General features: G+C 35.4%; 3 protein-coding genes across 4 annotated transcripts in view; 1 reads left to right on the top strand and 2 right to left on the bottom strand.

Moving 5' to 3' along the window:
- The window catches only part of LOC144438661 (zeta-sarcoglycan-like), a 41,717-nt gene extending 24,993 nt beyond the window's left edge, over window positions 1-16,724 (top strand). The window contains exons 4-8 of the mRNA XM_078127809.1: window positions 7,155-7,242; window positions 7,967-8,086; window positions 10,718-10,790; window positions 11,358-11,481; window positions 12,378-16,724. Of these exons, the coding sequence (XP_077983935.1) occupies window positions 7,155-7,242; window positions 7,967-8,086; window positions 10,718-10,790; window positions 11,358-11,481; window positions 12,378-12,545 (573 nt within the window). The 3' untranslated portion in view covers window positions 12,546-16,724. The remainder of the gene's footprint in view (window positions 1-7,154; window positions 7,243-7,966; window positions 8,087-10,717; window positions 10,791-11,357; window positions 11,482-12,377) is intronic.
- Window positions 1-27,497, bottom strand: part of LOC144438423 (uncharacterized) — a 349,033-nt gene that overhangs the window by 288,558 nt on the left and 32,978 nt on the right. The gene's annotated exons all lie outside the window — the stretch shown is intronic.
- Window positions 17,914-27,497, bottom strand: part of LOC144438421 (sodium- and chloride-dependent glycine transporter 1-like) — a 78,142-nt gene continuing 68,558 nt past the window's right edge. For both annotated transcript variants that reach the window (XM_078127442.1, XM_078127441.1), the window contains exons 10-13: window positions 27,220-27,319; window positions 26,699-26,799; window positions 22,786-22,956; window positions 17,914-22,105 (exon numbers count right to left, since the gene is read on the bottom strand). In XM_078127442.1, the coding sequence (XP_077983568.1) occupies window positions 21,923-22,105; window positions 22,786-22,956; window positions 26,699-26,799; window positions 27,220-27,319 (555 nt within the window). In that variant the 3' untranslated portion in view covers window positions 17,914-21,922. The remainder of the gene's footprint in view (window positions 22,106-22,785; window positions 22,957-26,698; window positions 26,800-27,219; window positions 27,320-27,497) is intronic.

The following is a 27,497-nucleotide window of genomic DNA, read 5'->3' as shown; positions in this document are numbered from 1 at the left end:
AGTTCTAGGGTCATGGCTAGTCTGATGTACCGTATAATAAACCTTAACTCTCACTGTGCAATCATAAAAGAATATTTCAAATTATTTGCTTTCTTGAGCAATTTGTGGTGTTTCCTAGCAATGTAGCATAGTCTCTAGGTTTGTAGTTGTTTTGGGGCTATTATCCATCTGAAATATGGTACAGTTTGAATTGGCTGAGATTCAAGCAAACCATTGACTATATTCAGATAGGCATAGAGGAAGGCAGTAAAAATTGAGATGAGAAATCACATATACAGTGTGTGTTCTACATGTATTGTCAAGATCTTATCAGTGATGTAATAAAATTAGGTAAATGGACATCCTATGTTAAAGGAAAAGTCCAGTCAGATTTATTTTGCCTGTAGTACTTATGGGTTGAATACTGCTATCAACTTACATTTGATTTTGGGTAATAAAATAGCACTTCATACTTAACTTTAAAATCTTGTGAAAAGCCCTTCTACTGCACTCAACATCATGTGTTCGGCCATTTTGGACATTTCCTGCAAGGGTTAATGGGAAAACCATGTGATTACATCACTTTTACCATAATCTCTTTGTCTTGACATTCGTTGTATTGTCAAGATTTCAAAGGTGAGAAAAATTACTGAGGTGTTAATTTATCACGCAAAAATCATATCTAGGTATTAAAGTAAGGTAGCAGTAATCAATACAATTGTACTAAAGGCAGAAAGAAGTCTGACTGGACTTTTCCTTTAAGTTGATTGCAGAAATCAATACAAGTGTACTAAAGGGAGAAACAAGTCTGACTGGACCTTTCCTTTTAAGTTGATAGCAGTAATTAATACAAGTGTACTAAAGACAGAAATAAGTCTGACTGGACTTTTGCTCTATATATAGGAGACCCAGGTGAACTTATGGGGTAACATGTACATTATGACAATATAATGAACACTTGTCATGATAATTCAGTTTCTCCAAGAATAGTACACAGGATATGGTACACACCGGACACATCATTGTGTATATTGGGCGCAAATTTTAACTTCTACACTTGGTAGTCAGATTTTCCCAGGTGAACTATTTCAGCTACAGTTTTCTATTGATTTACAGTGGTCTGACCAGACTACCACCTTAAAAATGTGGTAGTCTAGATACAATGTTTAGTCGTTGATGCCTGGGAGTTGATGTACCCTGGACTACCGGTACTGCTTATTTGGGAGTCTAGATAGTTTAGTAGTCAATGTGTCCTGGACTACTGCTAATTTGGTAGTCTAGATATAATGTTTGGTAGTCTATGTGTCCTGGACTACTGCTAATTTGGTAGTCTAGATATAATATTTAGTAGTCTATGTGTCCTGACTACTGCTAATTTGGTAGTCTAGATACAATGTTTGGTAGTCTATGTGTCCTGGACTACTGTTAATTTGGTAGTCTAGATATAATGTTTGGTAGTTTATGTGCCCTGGACTACTAATAATGTGGTAGTCTAGATACAATGTTTAGTAGTCTATGTGTCCTGGACTACTGTTAATTTGGTAGTCTAGATATAATGTTTGGTAATCTATGTGTCCTGGACTACTGCTAATTTGGTAGTCTAGATATAATATTTAGTAGTCTATGTGTCCTGACTACTGCTAATTTGGTAGTCTAGATATGTTTGGTAGTTTATGTGCCCTGGACTACTACTAATGTGGTAGTCTAGATACAATGTTTAGTAGTCTATGTGCCCTGGACTACTGTTAATTTGGTAGTCTAGATACAATGTTTAGTAGTCTATGTGTCCTGGACTACTGCTAATTTGGTAGGCTAGATACAATGTTTGGTAGTCTATGTGTCCTGGACTACTGCTAATTTGGTAGTCTAGATACAGTGTTTAGTAGTCTATGTGTCCTGGACTACTGCTAAATTTTAGTCAATGACTTTGAAATAAATGGCTGTGCTGCAGCGTAAGTTCAGTTTACATTAATTTTAACATTGTGTGTTTTGAGAGAACATTATAGGTATTGAATAAGTAACAGCTTAGGTGGAGATGAATATCAGTTTCCATTTTTGTTGTTCTGTTTTTCACCACTCCAGGGCAAGGTACATTTATATTCCATGATTTTATTTTGAGCCACCTGGTGAACATAAATTCATTGATAAACCTACATCTCAGGATATTGTTATTACACAAAGGTTCGTTGTGTATATATATCAAGCAATGAAACTCCGTATTAAGGAAGTGCATGACAACACACGAGTCTTGTACCGTTTTTCCTGTCATGTGTGTGAATTTTCTGTATATAGTAGTATGTGCTGATGGCCTAGAATTACAGTACATGAAATAAAGACCAGTACAGAATGAGTAAAGCAGGGTGTTAATATGAACGATGTCATGCCATCAATCTACATATTGGTTTTTCACTGATCCATATCATTATACACCTTGTGCATCATAAAATTAGTGTTTCCAAGCAAACCATGATTTACAAAGCATACATGTCTATGACTCGGACAGTAAGTTACATGTAAACAGTAAAGAACACTGTGTTTTCAAGGTATGTAATATTGCAATTTATTGTTGAAAATAAGATTGAATTACACTACTTTCTTGGGATAGAGTAGTCACTGGCTGTAATTAGATGTTATTCCCCAATACTTTTCTTCGTTCAGACAAGGAAAACACAAGTGATCTAGAGGGCTTTGTCACTACAAGTCGCTGAATGAAGAATAATATTGGAGAATAACATAATTATACCACCGCCACTAATATCAAAGAAAAATCGGGGAATATAATGGCAATTTTTAACGTTTTGACTCATATTTCGAACACAGCAGAACCAGTGACGTAGACACAAGCTTGACATTGAAGAGTAAAACTTACTATATGTCATACTATATAAAACTTACTATATGTCGTAACAATAATGTCATCAAATATGTATTAAAAGTAGGAGACAGTACAGACGTGTTCAGTAAATAAGGAATAAGTTGATGTATTCTCCAGTGTAAACTGTTGTTGTGTGTCAGGAAGTCAACACTGAATAAAACATAAAGCTGTCAATATTCTTAAATAGATATATGTCTGCCCGGCAGTGTTGCAGCCAGCCTTTTGAAAGAGTGGGACATAGTACCCTAGACTTTCATTTTTCTGGGTCATCATAAATTTGTTTGGGACATTTAAAAAAGAGCACCAATGGCATTGTAGCACAACTGTACAGTTTTCAAAAATATTTACCCACATGCTGATCCATGCTAGATATTTGCTGAATGATTATGCAGTTGCCTATCCAACCCTGTTGTTATCTATGCAATATACATGATCATTTGGCTGTTGCTATAGACGTGGTCATGTTGTTTAACATATTTGCATTCAATTTTAGTGTGGGTCATCTATGATCCAAAATTGAGGGTCAGGTCCAAAAAATGTGTGTCAAATGACCCAAAAACCCCCTCTGGCTGCAACACTGGAGTCTGGTATATTAATATTTAAAACTCAAAATATACCATCTGTTTCATGTTAGAGAAACCAATAAGAAATTGTACATGGTACACTTCAAGATAGCAATATTGAATGATTACAACTTCTTGCTACATTTTCTCTTAATGACATGAACTAATGTGACACCATGCAGACATCAAATACAGACATCAAAACATTGGCGTCAGCATGTCTGTGTCTAAATGGTGTATTACATTTAGACAAAATGTAGCAAGAAATTGCAATATTGCTACTGGTATCGTACAAAGTGTAGCATGTATGGTTGTATCAAACAGAGCCGGTGAACATTAAAATGAAACGGGCTGTGTATGACATTATGGTAATACCATGGTAGTATTGCTTACAAATGAACTGTTAATTAGTGAGAGACGCCAGTTGCTTGCACCAGAGTTCTACACCACAAAAATTGTGCATCTAGCGCTTTAACATCCCATCATTATTTTAAAGATATATCTCAATATATAAACAAAACAAAAGCAACAGAAAAAATTGCAAGTGACTGATGCCTGTGTAGTTAGCAAGTTAAGCCAGTAGTTCTACAGATACTAATGTTACTATATACATTTACAATTTGGTACTCAATTCTAATTTGTCTGGAAAGATTGCGATTCAATCATTTTGCCATGACCTGGAGGAGTTATAAGCAATTGTAATACAAATAACTAATAAGGCCATAAAGAATACGAATAGAAATCATAATGAAATATAACTGTGTATTAAAAATGAAATTGTTGTAATAAATTGTCTTTTAGATGAATACTAGTTTGTTTTCTGACGGCTACTCTAAATCATCAAGTATAATATATTGCTTAAACGTGATCAGGATTGGCAATAATTTGCTTCAAATACCCTTAGGTCTATGGTCCATCTTTCACTCTATGGATATACATTGCATTTTAATTTGAACTCCTATCACATATTAAGAGGTTGTAAATAACCAGTAACAATCCTAAATGACGTTACACTGTGGAAATGTAGAACATATCACTTGCTCTACTACTACGAGCCAATTAGATATTATTACCCCAATATTTTTTTGTCGGTCAGTCGAAAGGAAACTATGACTGACCTAAGGGACCTTGTCACTACAAGTCACTAGATGAGTAGTGACAAACCCTTAGGTCATGAGTATTTTGTGACAGAATGAAGAAAAATATTGGAGAGAAATAATATATGCAAATGATATGCAAATGAGGATGGGATCATTCGCTACACAACAGAACAGATATACAAATAACAACTGGTACAAATTGTTGAATTACTTGGATAACCCACAAAGTCAAAGACTTATATCCAGTGAGGTCCATGTTTGTAATCTTTCTACTAAAGTGGCTTATTGTTTAGTAGGTGATGTAGATCCCATGATTCAGCCCACCCACCTACAGTCATTGTACACGCATTGTATGGTAAACAGAATATATGGAGACTATTCCATTGCTGCTGTTAGGGACGATTTCACAATGTCACACAAGTTCAACTTTGTTCGTTTAGAGAGACGTCTAGCATCAATGTAATTGCTGAACTTCATTTTTGCACTTCTAACCAATTTTGACAGAAAGTTTCACGCTTCAGCTTTGAAATTTACTACTGAGATATTGATATAAAGTTGATAAAAATTTACTTCTAATGTGAGATATAGTGCTGGATTTCTTATAGTAAATGTTACATTGATTGTAGTGGTATGACCAATACAGTTTTCATCATAGTTTACATCTTATATAAACGTTTCATGTTGTTCTTGTTCTAGTTTGATTAGGGGGGGGGGGGGGGGGGGGGGGATCTAAACAAACAATGTTTGTTGAGCATGTGTGACATTGTGTGAATCATGTGTAACATTGTGTGGTCGGCCCTTAGTAGGCAGTGGATACATGTTTTGGGTCATGGCCACCATATTTATGTTACTTTCAATTTCAGTCAATTGGCTATTCATAACATTTGTACAGTGATTTCTGAAAATATCTTCTACAGTGTAGTAGCCCCTGAGATTGGTTTTGAATTTATGCTTTGAAGTTGAGATTTCATTGCTTCAGCTTTTTCTCATCATAGATATGCCAACAAGTTTATGACCCAATAAATCCCACGGTGGTATTTAATATTTATAAAACTCACAAGATTTTTGCAATACTGTCTGCAGTACCTGAGAATAGGTTTTGAATGCATGTATAAGTTGATGTTTCATCTCTACAGCTTTTATTCATCATTGATGTGCCAACATGTTCATGACCCCCATAAATTCCACATTGATGTCAAATTTATGCATTGATTTCTAAAAATATACTGTCGTACCTGAGCATGGTTTAGAATGTATTCTATCTTTTTATCAATATGAAAGTGCTTTTTCCTCATCAGAGATGCCAACAAGATCTTAACCCCATAGCTCTCACAGTGGTGTTTAAAATTTACCAGACAGTATGACATGCATAAAACCTTTGCAGTGATTTCTAAAAAAATATACCTGAGAATGTTAAGGAGATGTCTCATCACAATTCTGAATGTGCCAAGATATTCATGACCAGATAAATCCCACAGTGGGGTTTTATATTTATCAGTGTAACAGTCACAAAAGTTTCGCAGTGAAATCTAAAAAAAAAATACTGCAGTACCTGAGAATGTTAAGGTGTCAGGTGATGTCTCATCACATGCTTTACAATGTAAGTTTAACTCATTGTGATTCTGAATGTGCCAACAAGTTTGTGACCCCATAAATTCTTCTCGGTATTTAATATTTATAGTATTTTATCACCAAAGAATGCCAAAGGGTCAGTCAACTTATAGGATGTGCTTGAAGACTTGAAATGTTAGATTTATAGCTATTAAGGTGTAGAGGTAAATCCCCCTATAGAGGTTTAGATATGACGTGACATAACGTGTACAACTTATAAAAACCTGTACAGTATCAAAGTTGTCCTCTGAGATGATTGAATTTCTATGTTTCATAAATAGATTAATTAATTAGATGCAATTCCTCAATATTTGTCTTCATTCAGACATGGAAAATACCAGTGACCTAAGGGGCCTTGTTACGACGAGTAGACTAGTGACAAACCCATAGGTCACAAGTATTTTCCAGGTGATTGAAGAAATATTTGGAGAATAACATAATTATACCAGTGCCAGTAATATCAAAGAAAAATTGGAGAAAGTAATGGCAATTTTGAATGTTTTGACTCATATTTTGAACACAGCAGAACCAGTGATATAGACATGTGTTGTCATGACATAGTGTAGAAGTTCCATATTTTTGGCTTATGCACGGTGTAATGCTATGTACATATTTGCTATGTTCATTTTTGAAAAGAACTTTTGGGCCTTTTTCTTGGAAAATTATGTCATCAAACACTACTTTTTTTTTCATATTGTATACCAGAACTGTATAGAAGACATAAGTGATACAAACATATTTGTTTTGTTCACCTGGATTTAAAGGATTACTTTCCGCGATGAACTCACGCTAAAAGGTGTGAAACAAGGGGCTGTTTTTATTTGCAATTCCTAAAAGACAACCCTGAAGTCTTAAATCTAGTGGTGCAGTTTCACTTTGAATGAAAGAGTACTGTTCGACAGGAATGTAGTTTTAATACTCAGGCCTAAAACTCTATATTACTCTTTGGTGTTTAGCATTAACTTGAAGTATTTTAGAGTAATGGGCAGTTTTTTTGATACGTTGATATTTTTATTTGTTTCCTAGGACCAAGGACTAATCCTGGAATCATCACGTAATATAACTCTAAATTCCCGTAATACAAACGGAAACGTAACAGGAAGACTAGTTGTAGGTAAGTGGATTATTATGTGGATATTCTGTTATTTAGCTCCGATTTGCCAATTTTAATATTTAGTCCATTTAGTGGTATACAAGGGTACCTAAAATATTAGTCTCAGTTTGCCATAAAAATAGCCAACTATGATTTGTTGTGAACTGAGACTAGTCTAACCTGTCATACCACTTGGTATGTAAGGGTACCTAAAACTGTTAAGCTGGTACCATGCTTGCACTGAGAGTCTCAGTTTGCGAAAAAATCACCATCTGAGATCAATCTCAGTTGGCAAAAAATGCCAATCTGAGACCTTTCTCAGTTCGCCCATTAAGATTTTTTGAGAGAAAGACCATCCAGTATGCCATTGCACTAGAAATTTGACCTAAAACATATAGCCATATACCAGGATCTCAATTCATCCCATGTGACTAAAGTGATTGTCAGTGTGCCCAAATTTTGTTGTTGTGAGTCAAAATGAAAAAAAATTGTCATTTCTTGTGAGTCACCACATAGTGAAAGATAGGAGAACACCAAATTTTGGTGTGTCACTAGAAATTGTGTGCATCAGTAGCATATCACATTGTCTTAGAGGACACACTGGTGATGTTACTTACATATTCATAATGTTATAATGAAATTGTGAACCAAAATATATTGATAATTGTGATAATAATTGTGATAATTGTGTTCAGGATATTTTGTTATATATATATAGTATAGATGAGTTGTATTGTACCTACAGGAGCAAGAGATCTTGTGTCACATCACCAACAGTTCCTGATAGAGACTCCTGATGGAAAAATGTTGCTACATGCCAAGGAAGATGAGGTAGTCGTAGGAGCAGAAAGACTAAGAGTTACAGGTAGGTTTAACTTAGTTTGGTTCATCTTTCAAAACTGTTATTTTTCATCTTGATTACATAAATATGATGTGTGGATTAACTTCATGTGATCATCTTTTCACCTGCATTGTGGATCTGCTCAATTTTATCCCCCCCCCCCCCCCTTGAATAACAAGTGAATTAAAATCACTTGGTCATCACTTCCCTTGTATTAGGCAGATGGTGAACTTGATTTGATCATACCCAAATCCCACCTTATTCCCACCACATCACAAGCCCCACTTTACCCCCACCCCATCACAGTTGGGCTATAATCCCATGTGATCATTTCTTCCCCCCCCCCCCCCCCAAATAAAAAAAAAACAACAACAACAACAAAAAAAAATATATAAATAAATAAATAAATAACTAAAAACTACACCAACTTGGATCTTGAGTTAGAGGTGGTTTTACTTTCCCTGTGTGTGTTCAACTTAATAATCAGTTGTCTCAAGTTAAAGCTTATTACAATCTAGTCGTGTCCTTGGTTCAACAGACTTTAATCTCTAACTCTGTGTGACTTGTTGTGTCTGTATTCACTCAGACTTTCAGAAATTACAGTAAATGTGACAGGCCAAGATTAAGTTGTACCATCTTGTCACCTTGATATAAACAATGAAGATAAGTGAAGTTGGGTATAAACCAGACATACATCCACATTATATATGTACAATCTACATTATTAGCCAGTCAAAACTGTTGTCCTAGGTTTGCACATTTGGTTTCTCCATCAGACCCTGTACCCAACCAATGTTAGCAAAACATTGGTCTTGGCCTGGACCAAACCAGCTGAAACTGTTTACACATATTCCTTTGGCCAGCCATGGACAATCTAGTCCTGTCCTTGGACAGAGAGATCTAATGTGAACAGTGTTACATTAATGTTCCAAAAAACTTGTCTTTGCCCAGGCCAGACCTATTGAAACTGTTCATATTTATCCATTTGGTCATTCATGGACATACAGAAAACAAATATGAACACCCTTTATTATATAGATAGACAAAAACTTGTCTTGGCTATTCATTTGGCCATCCATTTATGCAGGGTAAGCTAATATAATAGATACTGTATTGCATAGCTGAGAACAATATTGCCATTGGCTTTTTTGTAAAGGAAATGTTTGATATGTCAGTATGTTTTGTTTACAAAATTGAGCGTCCTCAGATTACTTAAAATAGTCCAAGTTGGTTTATTTTGATAAGCTGTGTTTTGAACCTTGCTATGGAAGGCAGTCAGGACTGACTGCAAACACATGTCTGTAATTACTCTCTTAATGGGTCACATAGTATTCCTGTGCTGGCAATAAGGTCATACACATACATCACACTTTTGTTTTTAAAATTAGTATCAACCTCAAAGTCATAGATTAAAACAAATGATACTGGCTGTATACATGTCGGTAAAGTGGTCCTGTAGTGGAATGAGAAGCAGTGTGTGAAACTAAGAGTTCCCCTGTCACATTACTCAACTATTAAAGTTCTGAGAATGTTCCCCACCAAAATTAAGTGCTCAGATAAGAAAGTGCATGTCAGCTGATAGGAATACGTACCATTGAGAACCAGAAATAATGTGGAGGAACCATAGACAGTTCACTTTAAATTAGGAGTGAAATTTTAAGACATGAAAAATAACCAAAAAGTTGGCCCATAACAGAAGAATGATCCTATGTAATACTTATGGTGTCACTGATAAATTAACACTGGTGCAAGAACCGGGGATCGAAACTGTGGCCTTTAAATGGCTATGTTTCAATCCTGGGATCATTCTGTTGTTCTGGCCCAATCTTTTCTGTAGCTCTACCAAGCATACCTCGGTTTTCACACCAAGATTTTAATCCTGGTCTGAAGGCCTTAAAGGAAAAACACTGATAGCATTTCAAAACAGTATCCATAAATAGAGAGAACAGGAAATAAAAATGATCTCAAATGAAATGCTTTCCATTAAAATTAAGGTGGACCAAAACATAAAAATAATCGAATCCAATCCTCACCACTCAACTGATAAGATAACACTAATGTGAGAATGTGGGATTTAAACTTTGGCCTTTAAGAAAGTAATTCTTGAGAGAACAAGATGATATGTATTGTTCATAAACCTCTATCGTTAACCTTTCTGGTACTTTGTGATTTTTTTGGGTGCACAAAGATTGCTACACATGTTCTCTCCAATCTTTACACATTGTGTGGTAACTTGTCTTTCAGTTGATGAAAAGAAATGAATTTCCTCACTAGCAAAATAACAAAAGTTATGAACAATGATTCATCTAGGTTAGAGACATGTATCGTTAACTCCACCTGAAGCTGAAATGTCGTGTTGCAAGACAAAGATCAAACACTACAACATATGAAAGCAAATATAGTGAAGTCGTAGAGTCTATATAAAAATTACTTCAATCCATCATAAACCACTATCATATTGTTTTTATCATTTTCCCAAGGTACTGAAAGCAAAGTTGTTGTAAGTATATAAATATCACTCCCAATGCTCATCAAAATTCCCTTATCTCTTTCCCTAGGTATTTGAAAGTAAAGTTATTTTGAATGTATGAAAGTTATTCCCATTTGTCATAAATGTCTGCTATATTCAATTATTGTATTCACTTGATTCCCTAGGTGCTGAAGGTGCTGTATTTGAAGGCTCAGTGCAGACACCACATATCAGGGCTGAAGCTAGGGAAGAATTAAGGTGAGTCGAAAACTTCACATCAGAAAACACATCTTACAGTAAGCAGTATTCACATCACGTTTAAATAGTAGATACAGATAGTTAAAGACAAGCTGTTTGATTCACATAGATATTTCTTACATCATCAGCTGCTAAGTGCTTGGAAATCAGTTATCAGACATCCCAATTTACGTCAGTAAGTGCACAAAATGCAGTTAATGACATTGCACACCATTGCTGGCTGAGACAGTAATTGTAACAAAGTACTCACAAAGTGATATAACAGCTTCTAGCCTTCAGCCTGCAAGGGTAGTATTCATTTATAGTTTTGACGCTTTCAGAATATGAACTGTCTTTTTCCTATAAATGTTGCGAAACATTAAACACAAAAACGATATCCGTGTATCATACACATAAAACAAATGCCAGTCAATGTACAATGCAATCTTTACAACTGTACAGTGCTGTAAACTGTGTTGTAGGATTCACTCTAATTGTTATTCATAGATTCATTTTGACTGTAGGCATGTCTGACTTCTACATTCATCTCTGTGCTATTTAAGTCATCATTCTTTGTTTTTATCACAGACTTGAGTCAACAACAAGGTCCCTATTCATGCACGCACCAAAAGGTATACTTATGGAGGCAGAAGGAGGGGATTTTACTGCCAAATGTCGTACAGATCTCAGGCTAGAATCAAATGATGGCGCTGTAAGTACTACTTGGATCATCCATAACTCTTTTGTATATACTTTCAAAATATATTGTCAGCTAGACTTGTAGATCAAATTTGACTCAAGTTAAAATCAGACTTATTTAGTACATGAAGTGTGTCCATTCCCCCAAACAAGTGTACAGCCCTAAATTCTCAAACACAGTGTACAGCCCTAAATTCTCAAACACAGTGTACAGCCCTAACTTCTCAAACACAGTGTACAGCCCTAAATTCTCAAACACAGTGTACAGCCCTAAATTCTCAAACACAGTGTACAGCCCTAACTTCTCAAACAAGTGTACAGCCCTAAATTCTCAAACACAGTGTACAGCCCTAAATTCTCAAACACAGTGTACAGCTCTAACTTCTCAAACAAGTGTACAGCCCTAAATTCTCAAACACAGTGTACAGCCCTAACTTCTCAAACACAGTGTACAGCCCTAACTTCTCAAACACAGTGTACAGCCCTAAATTCTCAAACACAGTGTACAGCCCTAACTTCTCAAACACAGTGTACAGCCCTAAATTCTCAAACACAGTGTACAGCCCTAAATTCTCAAACACAGTGTACAGCCCTAAATTCTCAAACACAGTGTACAGCCCTAAATTCTCAAACACAGTGTACAGCCCTAAATTCTCATACACAGTGTACAGCCCTAATTTCTCAAACACAGTGTACAGCCCTAAATTTTCAAACACAGTGTACAACCCTAAATTCTCAAACACAGTGTACAGCCTAACTTCTCAAACACAGTGTACAGCCCAACTTCTCGAACACAGAGTACAATGATATAATAAACATGAATCACAGTAAATGTCTAATTTTTATTTTTAATGTACTATGGTACGATTCACACAGTTTTTAAACTATGGTATGTCATCCTTTTTTCAGATTCTGCTGAACTCTCAGAATATAGAATTCAAGAATTTGAAAACCGTTTCATCAGGCGATGTTTCTAATTCTGATGTCTATGAACTATGTACATGTCCCAATGGCAAACTGTTTCTAGCAGGACCTACATCAGGATGTAAACCAGAAACAGGACTATGCAATGAATGATTGTAACTGTGAATGTAACTTGAATTGATTGATGCAGTGTAAAGAAAGCAGCTTTGTAACAATGGTGTGGGCCTTCCAATTTTGTCATGATCAAACAATGCAACCGTCAGAGTCGACTCTCTAAGCTATTTGTGTTACCATCTCGTAAATAACAAACAGTGAATGGAAAAGTCTAATCAGATTTATTTCTACCATTTAATACACTTGTACTAGTTACTGTTGTCAACTTACATATTATTTTTGGTGATAAAATAGCACCTAGGTAACTAACTTAACTTTGAAATCATGTAAAGAAGCTCTACTGTATTGGACATGTATTCAGATTTCTTGCATGGGTTTATGGGAGATCCTCTGGTGATGACATCACATTTACCACAATCTCTTTGTCTTGACACTCCTGCAAGGGTTTATGGGAGACCCTCTGGTGATGATATCACATTTACCACAATCTCTTTGTCTTCACACTCTGTGTATTTATCAAGACAAAGGGATTAGGGTAAAAATTATGTCACTGCCAGAGGTTTTCCCACAAACCCTTGCAGGAAATGCCCAAAATGGCCGAACACATGTCTAGTGCAGTAGCGGTTCTCTACATGATTTTCAAAGTTGAATAAGTTACCCAAGATGCTATTATGGTCAGACAAGAATTGATTGCCAAAACTTGTGTATGTTGATGTCGTGTAGTAAATACTAGATTGACATAATGATGGACGGGTCACACCATTATGCAAGTATACGGTATGTTCAGTGGGCAAGTCTCTGATAGATACTACAGTGTTGCATACAGTTACACTAACATATACAACATTGACAGCAGGTAGGAATATTGAATAGTTTGCAATGCGTCTCAGTTTTGTCACTGAAAATTTTGACGGATTCGTATGGAATAATGTCATCACAGATAAATATCTGGTAAAGGAAGTAGAGTGCCCAGTGAACATCAGTGGTTGCTTTGATTGATGAAAAAAAAAAAATCAGTATTGTACGACAAGTGGTATGATTGAATATGCATATCAGCAATAGAGTGGGACTTATAGATTGTTATGGTATCCCGACAGCCATTGGCTTGCACCTAAATTTGCATATTCATGAGCACTTTTCCCTCCACTCACATCTTTGCTTTCATCCGGCCTATATTTACAGTGAACTTATGAATATGCAAATGTAAAGCAATGCATGTTGGGATATACTACTACAGAGACAGTGTAAGTGATGGGTTTGCCAATTTATAACTAATAAAGGGTTAGGGAGGGAAGTATATGTTTTTATGTTCATATTTCAAACTAGAGATGTGCAAAACTGTAGTGTGATAGTTAATATTATTAACTGTAAGTTTTATGAGTAATAGTCATATTTCTTACTAAGCATAGTTATTTTTTCATATTTATCGATAAACGTAGTTGTATTTTTTTGTTATCTTTATTTTCTAAATCAGCAATATTGGAATATTATTCTTGAAGTGGTGACTTTCAGAATTTAGTATTGATGATTGAAGTATTCATGTTTCTGGGCCAATATGGATGTGTGGGTGGGTTTTATTAGCGGAACGTGAAACAAAGAAAGCTATTGTAGTTTCTGTAAACAAAATTTTGTTCATGTGAAGCAAATATATTTAGATAAGGAAATACTTGCACTTTCTTTGCATTGTTGGACGGTTTATTCTACATTTTTTTTCTTTGGCAGCTCTTTTAGATTACTAATGTCATACCCAGGGTGTTTTACTGTTAGATGATTTCCCAAGTATTTTTGGGTGGTCAGTTGAACAAAGCATAAGGAACATAAAGGGCTTTGTTCAATAAGCTGAAAAAACTGTGAGTAGCATAGACATGTCACTCAATACTTCTCTTTAAGTATACAAGTAACATCGGAAGACATGTCACTCAATACTTGTTTCAAAATACAAGTAACATAGGGGGACATGTCACTCAATACTTGTTTCAAAATACAAGTAACATAGGGGGACATGTCACTCAATACTTGTTTCAAAATACAAGTAACATAGGGGGACATGTCACTCAATACTTGTTTCAAAATACAAGTAACATAGGGGGACATGTCACTCAATACTTGTTTCAAAATACAAGTAACATAGGGGGACATGTCACTCAATACTTGTTTCAAAATACAAGTAACATAGGGGGACATATCACCCAATACTTGCTTCAAAATACAAGTAATATAGGGGGACATGTCACTTCAAAATACAAGTAACATAGGGGGACATATCATCCAATACTTGCTTCAAAATACAAGTAACATAGGGGGACATGTCACTTCAAAATACAAGTAACATAGGGGGACATATCACTTAATACTTGCTTCAAAATACAAGTAACATAGGGGGACATGTCACTTCAAAATACAAGGAACATAGGGGGGACTTGTCTCAAACTATCTCACAAGTACCTTCAGGTGAATGAAGAAAAATATGTGAGAAGCACCTTGTCCAACTCAAGTTTCTAAACTTTTGAACAAAATAGTTGATCACTTTTATTTTCACATACTTTTGTAGAAACAAACTGACCATACTTCACGTTGTATTTTCAATTTTTAAAAATACAAGGTTGTACAAGGTATACTAAAAGATAAAAACTTTAGTGTGGGTTTTTTTTGTTTTTTTGTGAGCATTGTCTAACACTGCCTTCTCATTTCATGACCTGTGTGCTCAGCACAAAAACCCTCTTTAATTTCTCCTTCGAAGTTGCAATTTTTTATTAACAAAGTATTTATTTATAACTTTTTAATGTACACTGTCTAGTTCTGTAGCCGTAGTTGTTTGGAGTTAGCTTTTTCAAGAGTATTATTAGACTAGCTGAAATTGGGTTTTGAGAGTTTTTTTTTTCCAACAAAAAAGTTCATACCTTGATATATAAGGGATATTTTTCTACAATATAGCCAAGTTCTTGAAACTCATTATGTACCAACTTGATGTTCCCTTTAATCTTGTTTTAATGTGAAATTATAGATGTACAAAAAAAGTTGATCAGCAGATGTGAGGGGATTTGTATGACAAATGACTCATATGATGTCAGTCACAACCTTTCAGATTCCACCCACTATTTCTATTATGTTCAGGCCTTAGCCAGGTCATAGACCATATACACGAAAGGGTCTGGCCGAGCATAGAATTTTTCTCATCCATTTTGTAAAATTTCCAACAACCATATTAAAGCAAAAGTACTCTTTTGTTTTCTACTGAGTATATATCCAAAGGACGCCCTCAATTGTACCATTCTTAATTTGCATACTTCGTAACCAAGGGTGACAGTATTTGAGAATTCATCTTATGATATCATAAAGCCAAATAATAGAAAGTGTTGATGGAGAGAGAGAGAGAGTACAAGTCGTTTTACAATGTGACTACTAGTTGAAAGATTAGTATGTATTTATTTTGATGTATCGTACATTGCTAAATGCTCAGGACTAATTGGATTATCAACAATTTTGACTCAATAAAAATAGTGATATGAAAACGACAACGCAGAAGGAAAGATATGTTAATGTGCATTAACCTTTGACCTGTCGACACTGACCTTTGCCCTCACCAGTGTGTACTAATCAAGACTTTGTTACAAATTTACATACAGGAGTATAGTTTACTGATGTGTGAGGGCGCCCCATCACACTGTACCTCACAGACTAACTACAAGGTTGATCACATTGGAAACATTTCAGGGTTTTTTGAAATTATTAAAAAGTTTCAGATCAAGGAAGTACATAAATTACATGTGTATTATTAACATGGGATGCCATAAAGGATGGTTTCATCATAAGGTGTCTTGTTTTTCCTAAAAAATTGTGTTCAAAATCTGAAGTTTTTTTGGATAAGAAAGACGTGCAAGTAACAAGCAGTAATCTGAACATATTTTTCATGATTTTATTTGTGATGTTATAAAGGTAACTATACCTCTGTCAAATGTGATCAAACGTTGACTCATCTTTTTGTGCCTTTTTTTTTGCTTTGTTTTATATCGAATTCAGTATTATTAATTTAACACTTTTACTCACAATTTTATGAGTAGTTACCGATGTATGTTATTTTGGTCATCCTGTTAATCGGGGGAAAAATTTGGGCAGGCTTGATGATGAATATTGTGAGAAGGCTCAACTACTGACAGTAATCTTTATTTTGATTAGAACCAGTTGTATATTACATAGTAACCTTAATAAAGACAATACATTACACATAAATGATTACTAGTCTCTGTGTAACGTTATTTCAGTAAATGGAAAATACTGGTATGGGTGGTGTTGTTGTGTTATGAGAATGTACCTGTATGCGTGAGGGTCGATGTACAAATAAAAACAAAAGAATATCAGTATGATGTGAGAGAGGGCGTCCTTATACACGTATATACCGCTATATTAGAATTTAGCAATGTGCCATTGAGGCACTGTGGTGGAATTTCCGACTAGACACTGAAAGTGATGTCCCCCACCAAATATCAAAGGAATTTGCACAGTGTTTTTTGACATTTAACATTCACACACATGCACACACACATATATACATACATACATACATACATACATACATACATACATACATACATACATACATACATACATACATACATACATACATACATACATACATACCATACATACATACATACATACATACATACATACATTCATACATACATACATACATACATACATACATACATACATACATACATAAACACATGCATACATACATACATACATACATACATACACACATACATACATACATACACACACATATACACACACATGCGTACATACACACATGCATACACACATACATACATACATACATACATACATACATACATACATACATACATACATCACACATACATACATACATACATACATACATACATACATACATACATACATACATACATACATACAGACATACACACACACACATACATACATACACACACACATACATACATACACACACACACACATACATACATACATACACACACACACATACATACACACACACACATACATACATACATACATACATACACACACATACATACATACATACATACATACATACATACATACACACACACATACATACATACATACATACATACATACACACACACATACATACATACATACATACATACATACATACATACACACACATACATACATACATTCATACATACATACATACATTCATACATACATACATACATACATACATACATACATACATACATACATACATACATACATCACACATACATACATACATACATACATACATACATACATACATACATACATACATACATACATCACACCTATATTCATGCTAAAACCACACAGTAGTCATTAAGAATTACATCTATGTACATTAGTCAGCTTTATTAACACCTTTTAACAAATGAAATCCCACTGATTTAACCATACCATTCTATCCCTATACAACTTCCAAAATAGAATATATCCATTTCTGAATCACAAACGTGAAAACTTTGTACATCATATCTAAACCTCTATTAAACTTCCATTTACTCTCTCACTGAAAGCAAAACAATCACAACTCAAATAAATCAGGGGACCTCGCATATATTGCTCCAATTTTTATTTGTATCTGCCATAAACACAACAGATTTACAGATTTATACTTCGTCACGTGACAAACTAATCTTTTTTATCTAGTCCAGGGGGTTTGTTTTACATACAGACAAACGTCTCGTTCCTTGCCTGTGCTTTAATGTAACTGTGACCCTTGACCCTTCTTTGCTACTATGTTTCATTACAATGAAATTGACAAATTTGCTACATAAATTAGCATAAATTTGGAAGTACAATGTGCTACCAAACGAAGACCCATTTTAATTCTGGATACTCTGGTCTTGTGGTCTTTCAACACATTACTACCAACAACACATGGCAGGGTATTTCTTCTGTAACATATCATCTAAACATGGAGTCAGGAACCGGCATCCTCAAGACACTATTACCTTAATTTTTCAGTGAAATAGTTGAACACATTCAGTACATCCCTACCCTATACATTTTCAAATCTTAAATATTAAAAAAAAATAAAATAAACGTGAAAAACAACAGATAACTTGGACATTAATGGCACTATTAAAATAAGATAAACTATTCAACGTACCATGATCTAATCCTAAATAATATGAGAAATTAAATAAATAATTGATAAAAACTATCAATATAAATCTCTTTCTTTCTTCTTAAAATTTGAAGAAACCACAAGAATCAACACGAGAAAGTATGGCAGCATAAAATTGAACAATACTGAAATTGCATTGCTGAGTGATTGAATAGTCACATAGTCTGTCTACATTGCTGATCTATGTCTACAATAGCTTTCACCTATACTGAGTGTTGGTGAGTGCTATCACAGTCACAGGTCAGTATTGTAGACAGACTAATGACTAGAGTGTATCTATGGCCAAGTATACTATCCATGGTGTATGAAAAAAAAAATTTATCATTTATTTTACAATTAAATAAGTAGAACTTTGCAGTTGCTAAATTGTCTGAACGTGTCATATATTTATTTATTCATTTATTTATTTATTTATTTATTCTTTTTTTTTCTATTATGCTTTTAGTAATTATGTATTTGTAAACCTGCACATTTTGGCTGAAGACTCGTTTTCACTTATTTGACGAGAAATTAAAAAACACAAAAAATAAGTAGTGACTAAAATGTCTCTCTCGTACATAAACAGTGCACCAGGCTTAGTAATTAGTACACATTAGTCTTCGAGAACTAGTTGAAGACTGTAAAATCACAAAATTTTCTAGTGGCAAAAAAAAGTCTAGGTTTAGAGTATTTATAGTACTTTTATCAGGGCAGACTTAATACTGTATTAAAGTGTCTCCGAAAGAAAGTTATAAACGTTTGCTGTTACTAAACTACAACACATTCTCAGTTCAAATTATGATGATACCTTGTAATTTAGAGGACCTAGTGATCTCCATATTAGCCTTCAACAATGATGAATGGGCAATTTCCATGGCAACCAAATATCTGTAATGACACCAGGACCAAGTTTTCATATGGCAAAGTTTTGAGAGATTTGATCTGCTTTGATTTTCAAACAAATTGGTCCCGAAGGTGCATTTGTATTTTTCCTTATTAAGCAAGAACACTTTTAAAACTTTATGGCAATGCCCATATATGGCAATACATGTACCCATATATGGCAATGCCCATATATGGCAATGTCCATATATCAATCTAGACACAAAAATTTGGTCACTTATCAAGAGGACTGAATCTTGCACTAACCGCTCTATTTCTTTTGTAAGGGGGTGGGGGTGGGGGGTAATAAAAAGTTAAATCATACTTCTGCACCCTCACCGCCACCCCATCCAAGTCATGTACATCAAAACTGCCTGACCTTAGAACACGACATGTCATTCCTGTTAAACACCTTTACATTGTATTACATGAACACTATCATTGGCCATAGAAAACACTCAATATTGATAAATTCAATATATATAATTATATATAAAGGAAACAACATTTCCATAACATATTTTTTTTTAAATGCAAAATAGTTGTTTTCTTTGTATTAACTGCACAATAGTTGCATTGCCTTATACATTAGCTGCCTTAGAAATATCATTAATATTTACATCACGCAAACCTTGCATTGATGTGTGAAAATGTACAGAAATGTTTACAGTATTACCGATATACATGTTCTCATGTCATTTATTTCATCACCTTTGACTTATAATATAGCTGATAGTCAGATACAATAGTGATGTGAGATCATTAGCATTATCTAGGTCATTGGATCACTAGCAATGTACCCTCTGATGAGATACAATTTATTTTTGCTGTGGGTGAAAGTGTTGAATGTTTAGTATTCTTAAGAGTCGTGGTAAGGAATAGGGTAACACCAAATTTTGAGCATCACAAGAAATTACCGCACATCTGTGGCATGTCATCAGAAATACCTAGGCCATTAATGATATCAAGGCCATGAAAAATATCTTACATTATGCAATCATGCTCACAACACCCTGAATAAACCTGCGTCAATCAAAAATATTTCTGACAAACTTGGAAGTTTGAACTCGCACTGTATGAGCAGTTAATTTAACTCTCTACATATTCTGACTGTATATAACTGGCAAAGTCAACTTTTTCTGAACTTTTGAAACCTACCACAGTTTTCCCTACAAAATGAACACAGAAATGTACACATATTAGCCAATTTAGATCCGATGTCGAGAGCAATACCTGCATTCATTCCTGAGATGTAGAAGACTATACGTTGCTACCCAACAAAGCCGCTATAGCAACCATACACACACACACATGGAAGACCTGTCAAAATGAACTTTGACCTTAACCCAACACTATTGCTTTTGCATTTGATTGCTAACAACATTGACTTGGCCTGAGGACGATTGATATTGTCAATTTTTAGCAAAGAGGTAGAAGAAATTAAGAAATCATGGAATCAAAAATTTTCCCCCGTCTGTGTTCCTCAAAACTGAAAAAAAAAAATATTTACAGTGAACCAAAAAGTGATAAATTTTGAAGCTAAGCTGAGATTGCAAATATATCGCATGTCGTTGCTGTTTGTTTTTTGCTTGTGTAGAACTGTTATTAGGTTTTTTGTGAACTAACACAGAAAACACTATCAGTTTATTAAGCCTATAGCAAATCCCATAGCTTTTATTTGAACCACTAGGCATGGTTCATTTTTTGAAGTTAAGTTGCATTGATGCGTTGTGCATTTTCACACGCAAAATAGAAGTTCTATTTTTTTTTTGCTCACCTTTTTTATGAAAAATAAATTTTTGTCACTTACTTGCTTTTTTTTTAATACCCAACATTTCTACACTTTTAGTTTTCTACATCTTATATTGCTTTTATGTACAACTTGAATGAATATTTATTTATTGATTGATATGGCATTTCTCATTAAGAGTCGTTGAACCAATTTACATTTTTTGATGATGCTACGATTACATTACAAAACACAGATGGACAATGAGTTTGGTAAGTAATTTCAAGTCTTGTCTCAGGTACAAGTGTCCTCATTATGACTTTTCGTTAACATCCAGAAAATGCCACATGCTTACATCAGCCTTTACGAAGTAAAAGTGTTCATGTTACAGTGCTAAATTTTGTGTGGTTTTAGCAATTTAGCAACGTCGTCAAAAATACATCATTGAAGACCTCACAGAAAAAAATATAAATGAAAACAAAAGGTATTGTTCTTCCTGTATTGAGGGCGCCCTGCAACACTACTTCTTATTTCAGATTACAGGCCGAGCACCGTGCACCATGGCATTCTCTGATGTATTAGTGTTTACAACCATTTCAGACATATGAAAATGGGACATTTCGTTTAAAAGGCTGTAACTTCGTTGCCTGCTTCGGGATCACGATTGACATCGTTAACTGGAGAGTAAATAACGTCCTTGTATACTGGCAGTTTAGGTCCCTTGATAGGTCCATAGCCTGCCTCTGTTCTGTGTTCTGGTAATGCTGGTCCCCATTCCGGTAGGGGCTTAATTGCATTGCTCAGACGCTGTAAAGGAAATGTGAAGACACAGTCATTGAATGCAATGTAGGAAATGTGATGGCTAATCTAAATTACTTGTACAGGAATCATAGTTTTTGAACCTGGTTACTGCCCTTTTCGTATTACCGTTCACTGGCTTTGTTTGATACAACCGTGCAGAAACCAACAACAAACTGCTACATTCTATCAAGATCACAATTTTTTTGCTACATTTTGTATTAAAATGAAATAAACCACTTAAACATACTGGAACTAGATACAGACACGCAGGCACCAACGTTGAAGATGAGATGTGAGCAAAGAAAGGACAAAATGTATTCCAGATATAAATAATTTGTGTATATATCAGTCTTACATTGATAATTCTGTGTTACATGAACATTACCTCATTTGCATAGGACATCAACTCTTTGCAAAGAACATTAACTCATTTGCATACAACATTAACTCTTGCATAAAACATTAACTCATTTGCATACATTAACTCATTTGCATAGAACGTTAACTCATTTGCATAGAATCACACACATTGTGCAGATTGAATTTCAATAATTTAATATTAAATTGTATGGACTAATGCAAATTGTGTGATTTTGATTTGCTATTGTCACTTCACCCCAAAAATCAGAAAATATAATCCCTGATAAATCTTCCAGCAACGACAATGAAACATGTTGTATTCTTACCTCACCAAAGGATCCCTTTTCAACTTTGACAAAATAATATATTGCATACAGTGGGATGAGAAGGATAGACGAAAGGGCAATCATCCATCCGATAGCATCAGCCCAGCCTGGGTATACATAGTTCCCTAACTGACATGGGGTATACGACACAAGACTGAACACCATGATGAACTGTAAAACAAGTAAAATGAGACAAAATTATAAGTTCTGAGTATAAATAAGTCAGAGAGGGCAATTGCAAATATCATGATTTATAATTTCTGGCGCTCTTTCACCAAAATGTTGATGATCCATACGCGGTGACTGTGGGGGCGCTGTTTAGCTACATCGACACCACTGGAAATATCACGCCGAAATGACGGCTGGGCTGGCTAACAACATGCAACACAGCACTACTAGCCACTCCGCAGCCTGTGTCATGCCTATGCGATATTATCATATGCCATCTCTGATTCACATTTTTAAAGCAGTCCTAGGATTTTTCACCATTTTTTTTTTGTTTCATGTTATTTGTCTCTGTATTTGTGCCTTTTTAGCGCCATTTGTATTTTAAATCGTTTGATGTGTTACATTAATTTTATCTCTTGCTTTTACATTCCTTGAGCTCCGGGTGTTTATCATTACTAAATAAATACTTCTTGTTTTAATTGCACTCAAAATAAAATTATACATGTGGGCCAATTTGTACATTTTCATCATGTCCTAGTACACATGCATGTTATGTTTGGTGTTTCATATTTCAGCTTTTCCAAAGAGATCGATTTCGACATTTGTCATAACACGTCTCTGGATATCAACAAATGCTGCTGCGACATATCATCGTCATCGACACGTTTTTCCCCTCGTGCAGGACGACCTACTTCTCTACCACCGGCGGCGAAAGTACAAATAATCAATATACCAACGCTGGTAAAGTAAAACAAAACAATGGAAGCAAAGAACCTATTGTTACAAAATCGATAACGTTTTAGCTCAAAACATGTGACCACTCTAGAGGTCATCGCAATTAGTCCACACGGGGAGTAAATGTAAACAAACTTTTCCTAAACAATGTTTGTTGACATCCGAAACTGTTGCAAATAAATAAAATATTTGATATGAACTAAACATTACTGCAAATTTTAATGTGAATTTTAATTGTTCTGTAGAAGATATTTTCATTCTCGTTCATGCATATACCTAGCTTTGTAAAATGGCCCAAATGTTTCAGTTTCTCCCGCCGAAAAATACATGTTTTAATTTTCTACCACTAAATTTGACACCAGACGAAATGAAAGCTTACGTTACCAAGTGATACAACTTATTTTTGCCATTTATGACAAATGCGACGTACACTGAGTATTCGCGTCGATAATTTAATTTCAATGTTTTGACGGTAAACGTACTCGATCTGTTTTGAGAACAAAACTTTTAACATCGAATTCGTATATCATGAGACTCTGGTAACACGATAGCCTATTTTCTCGAAGATCTCTCAACATTACCAAAGTATACAATGGATAATGTGATATTTCCGCGTAATCTATCGTTTTTCATCACGGGCCTAGTGTAATTACAGTATCGAGAGCGATGGCGGGAGTGCGTGAGTAATCTGGCAGAGTTCCAAGTCCAGGGGAAGGTCGAAGTCACATAAATAACTTCTTTTTTTTAACAAATCGAACATAATTATCGATTTGCATGGTAACGGCAACATCAATCGTTGACTGGATTTAACCAATTTCAATTTATTTCAAGCTGGTTGTAACCCTGGGTGACGAGGTATAGTCCTCTGACATGTTACCGACACATTCCAAATGAAGTTGTTTGTAAACATTAGAAATAGCGAGAACGAATACGGTGTTGGCTTAGGGCGTTATGTAGACACAAAAGCGAGATTGTTAAAATGGCCAAAGCTGTTGAAATGTAGTTGTACCGATGTGGTGTAAAATGAACGGTTATTGAAGATAGTTTTCAGCTGTTCAAACTGAAGTGTTGTCATACCACTACTACTCAAATCACTTTGTTGACAAATCTTCAGACAGTGGATACCTTTGTACCGCTTCTACCGTTCGACTAAACACCCACACACCGCCTTTACGCTCCTAATGTTTTTTTCAACGTCATCATGACTTTACAATCATCTATTTTATATCGATACATGACAGCGCGTTTCCCTAAAGTTAGTCAAAACTATTAAATGAACTATCAAGATCAGTGAGCCTGATTTCATGTTGAGATAGACACCATAAAGATAGCAAACAAACATCACATACACTGTGTGGGCTCTGTGTTTAGTAACAGCATGCATACTACTACACAAGGTATAACATCTAACAAATTTTACCAACTTTCACTGGAAAGTTGCCTATGGAAAGCCCTGGAAATTGAAAAAAAAAACCAGGATAACTGTTTCAGTATATTGACTGCGTTTTTAGGTACATATGTAATATGAGAATATAGTATGTGTTAAACTTTAAGATTCTATCAACTTTCACTGGCTGCTTACCTTGGGTTTGTTTGAACTTCAACAGATTATACCTGGTGTAGTAGTTACTGTTTATATCAATAACTAAATACAGAGCCCACACAGTGTAAGTGGTGTGTGTATGTTATCATTTTGGTGTCTGTCTCAACATGAAACCTTATGATCAGGCTCACTGATCTCAATAGTTCATTTAATAGTTTTGAGTGCTTTTGGGAAACGCACTGTAAATAAACGACATTTCGGTATTCACGTAATAACTAGCACCGCGGTGCACCATACAGACGAAGGGACAAGGTTTTGCAAGTCAGCATTTCTGGGGTTTATCGATCTCCTTGTTGGCGATAACTTCGGTCAACGTCCTACCTAACAACTTGGAATGATTCCAATAATAACTGAAGTAAGACATCTTAAATTTACGACGTAAATAATTTATTGGCATGGCAACGACTTATATTTATTCAAACAATATGGAATGGATATATCTAGGGTTTGACGACAGTGAAATTTTGGTATGCCGCCAAGAACGATCTCTCCTACAACGGTCGCACACAAGTATATATCGATCTTACATATTTTCTCGCGTGATTGAATGCAACACGTGCTTTGCAGTCTTAGAGCTTACGTTCGTCCGTGTGCGTCACAAGTAATAAATTACTGACAAGATAGCCCCGACTAGTCAACGTAAATGCATACTTGGTCGTAACGACGTCGGCGAGACTCTTTAAAGTAGGAAACAGATCATTGCACTGTAATGACCGTTGGTAACCACGAGTTGGGGGGGGGGGGGGGCAACGCTGAAATGAATGACACCTTTGATCGATGGCATGGGGATGGGCTTTCACTGTATTGACAGGTTTGAGTCCGCCTTCCTATTTGATTGACAAGACGGAGAGGTACAGAGGTAGAAGCCGGGGAATACATATTAAGAGAAAACGAATTTCCTTTACAATGCTAGTTCGGAGATCTTTGGAAGAGTACATATGGACTGCAGCAACGCAGTGTTATATGACGTCAGCGTTGCGTGTTAGTATTAAAGGATTCACAACGACGCGTGTAGCATTACTAGTGTTAGCACCTTTCAAAATTTGCTTGTAAGTTGAACGTGTCTTCAGGCTGTCACCGAGTTCAGGAAGGTAATATAATGACAGAGGGGAATATGATCATGGCATTTGAATGTATATCTTCATCTACAATGCACTGTAATATCATCGCATGATCATCACCATCAAAATCATCATCATCATTATCATCACCACCAACACCATCACCACCACCACCACCACCACCACCACCACCACCATCGTCGTCGTCGTCGTAGTAGTCATCATCATCATCATCATCATCATTTTCACAGTAGTAACACTAATATGTCAAATCACACTCACCCCTTCCCCAACCCCAATCCAACGTCAATTCCAAACCCTTTAATAAACACTATACAACACTTACGGCCAGAATTCCAGGTGCTAAAAACATCCAGCATACTCTCCAATAAATATTAGGAGCAAATCCAACCATCGCCTTGACGTCATCGCTGTATCTATTGATACCTGATGTGAAAGATATTATACAAAACAAGTTAAACCACTGGAGCCATAGGCTTCATTGGTTTTATTTACGGAATACAAACAAATAAATAAACACATACGTACGTATGTACGTACGTACATACGTACGTACGTACGTACGCACGCACGCACGCACGCACGCACGCACACACACACACACACACACACACACACACACACACACACACACACACACACACATACATACATACATACATACATACATACATACATACATACATACATACATACATACATACATACATACATATTGACAAACATGATAATGCGATTAAGTATGAATATTAACGCATCCATGTAACGAATATTCCACTATTTTAAAATTAGCCAGACTGTACACAGTGAAATTAATACTATGAACCGATGACATTGAAAACTTACCGTAAATCCATGAGACTACAACACATTCTGCCAAGCCCACAAAGCAGAGGGAGAAACCAGCGGCATACCAATCCATCAACTGTAAAACGTACATGCCACCCTGCAGGGGGAAAAAGAACAGAGAGTTGTGTAATGTCCTCCCAAGGATATGTCTACCAGACAGATCATACTTATTAGAATAATAACTGTCTGCTCGGGAAATCGGACACTTCCTTGGGGAGAGAATCTAGATTTCTAGGTTGATAAGATCAACGTATGAGAGTATTTGAGTCTTAAAT

This window comes from Glandiceps talaboti, chromosome 8 (assembly GCF_964340395.1).
Source record: "Glandiceps talaboti chromosome 8, keGlaTala1.1, whole genome shotgun sequence".
Taxonomy (NCBI): Eukaryota; Metazoa; Hemichordata; class Enteropneusta; family Spengelidae; genus Glandiceps; species Glandiceps talaboti.
The sequence above is the reverse complement of the archived record's forward strand: the minus strand, read 5'-3'. Positions and strand labels throughout refer to the sequence as shown.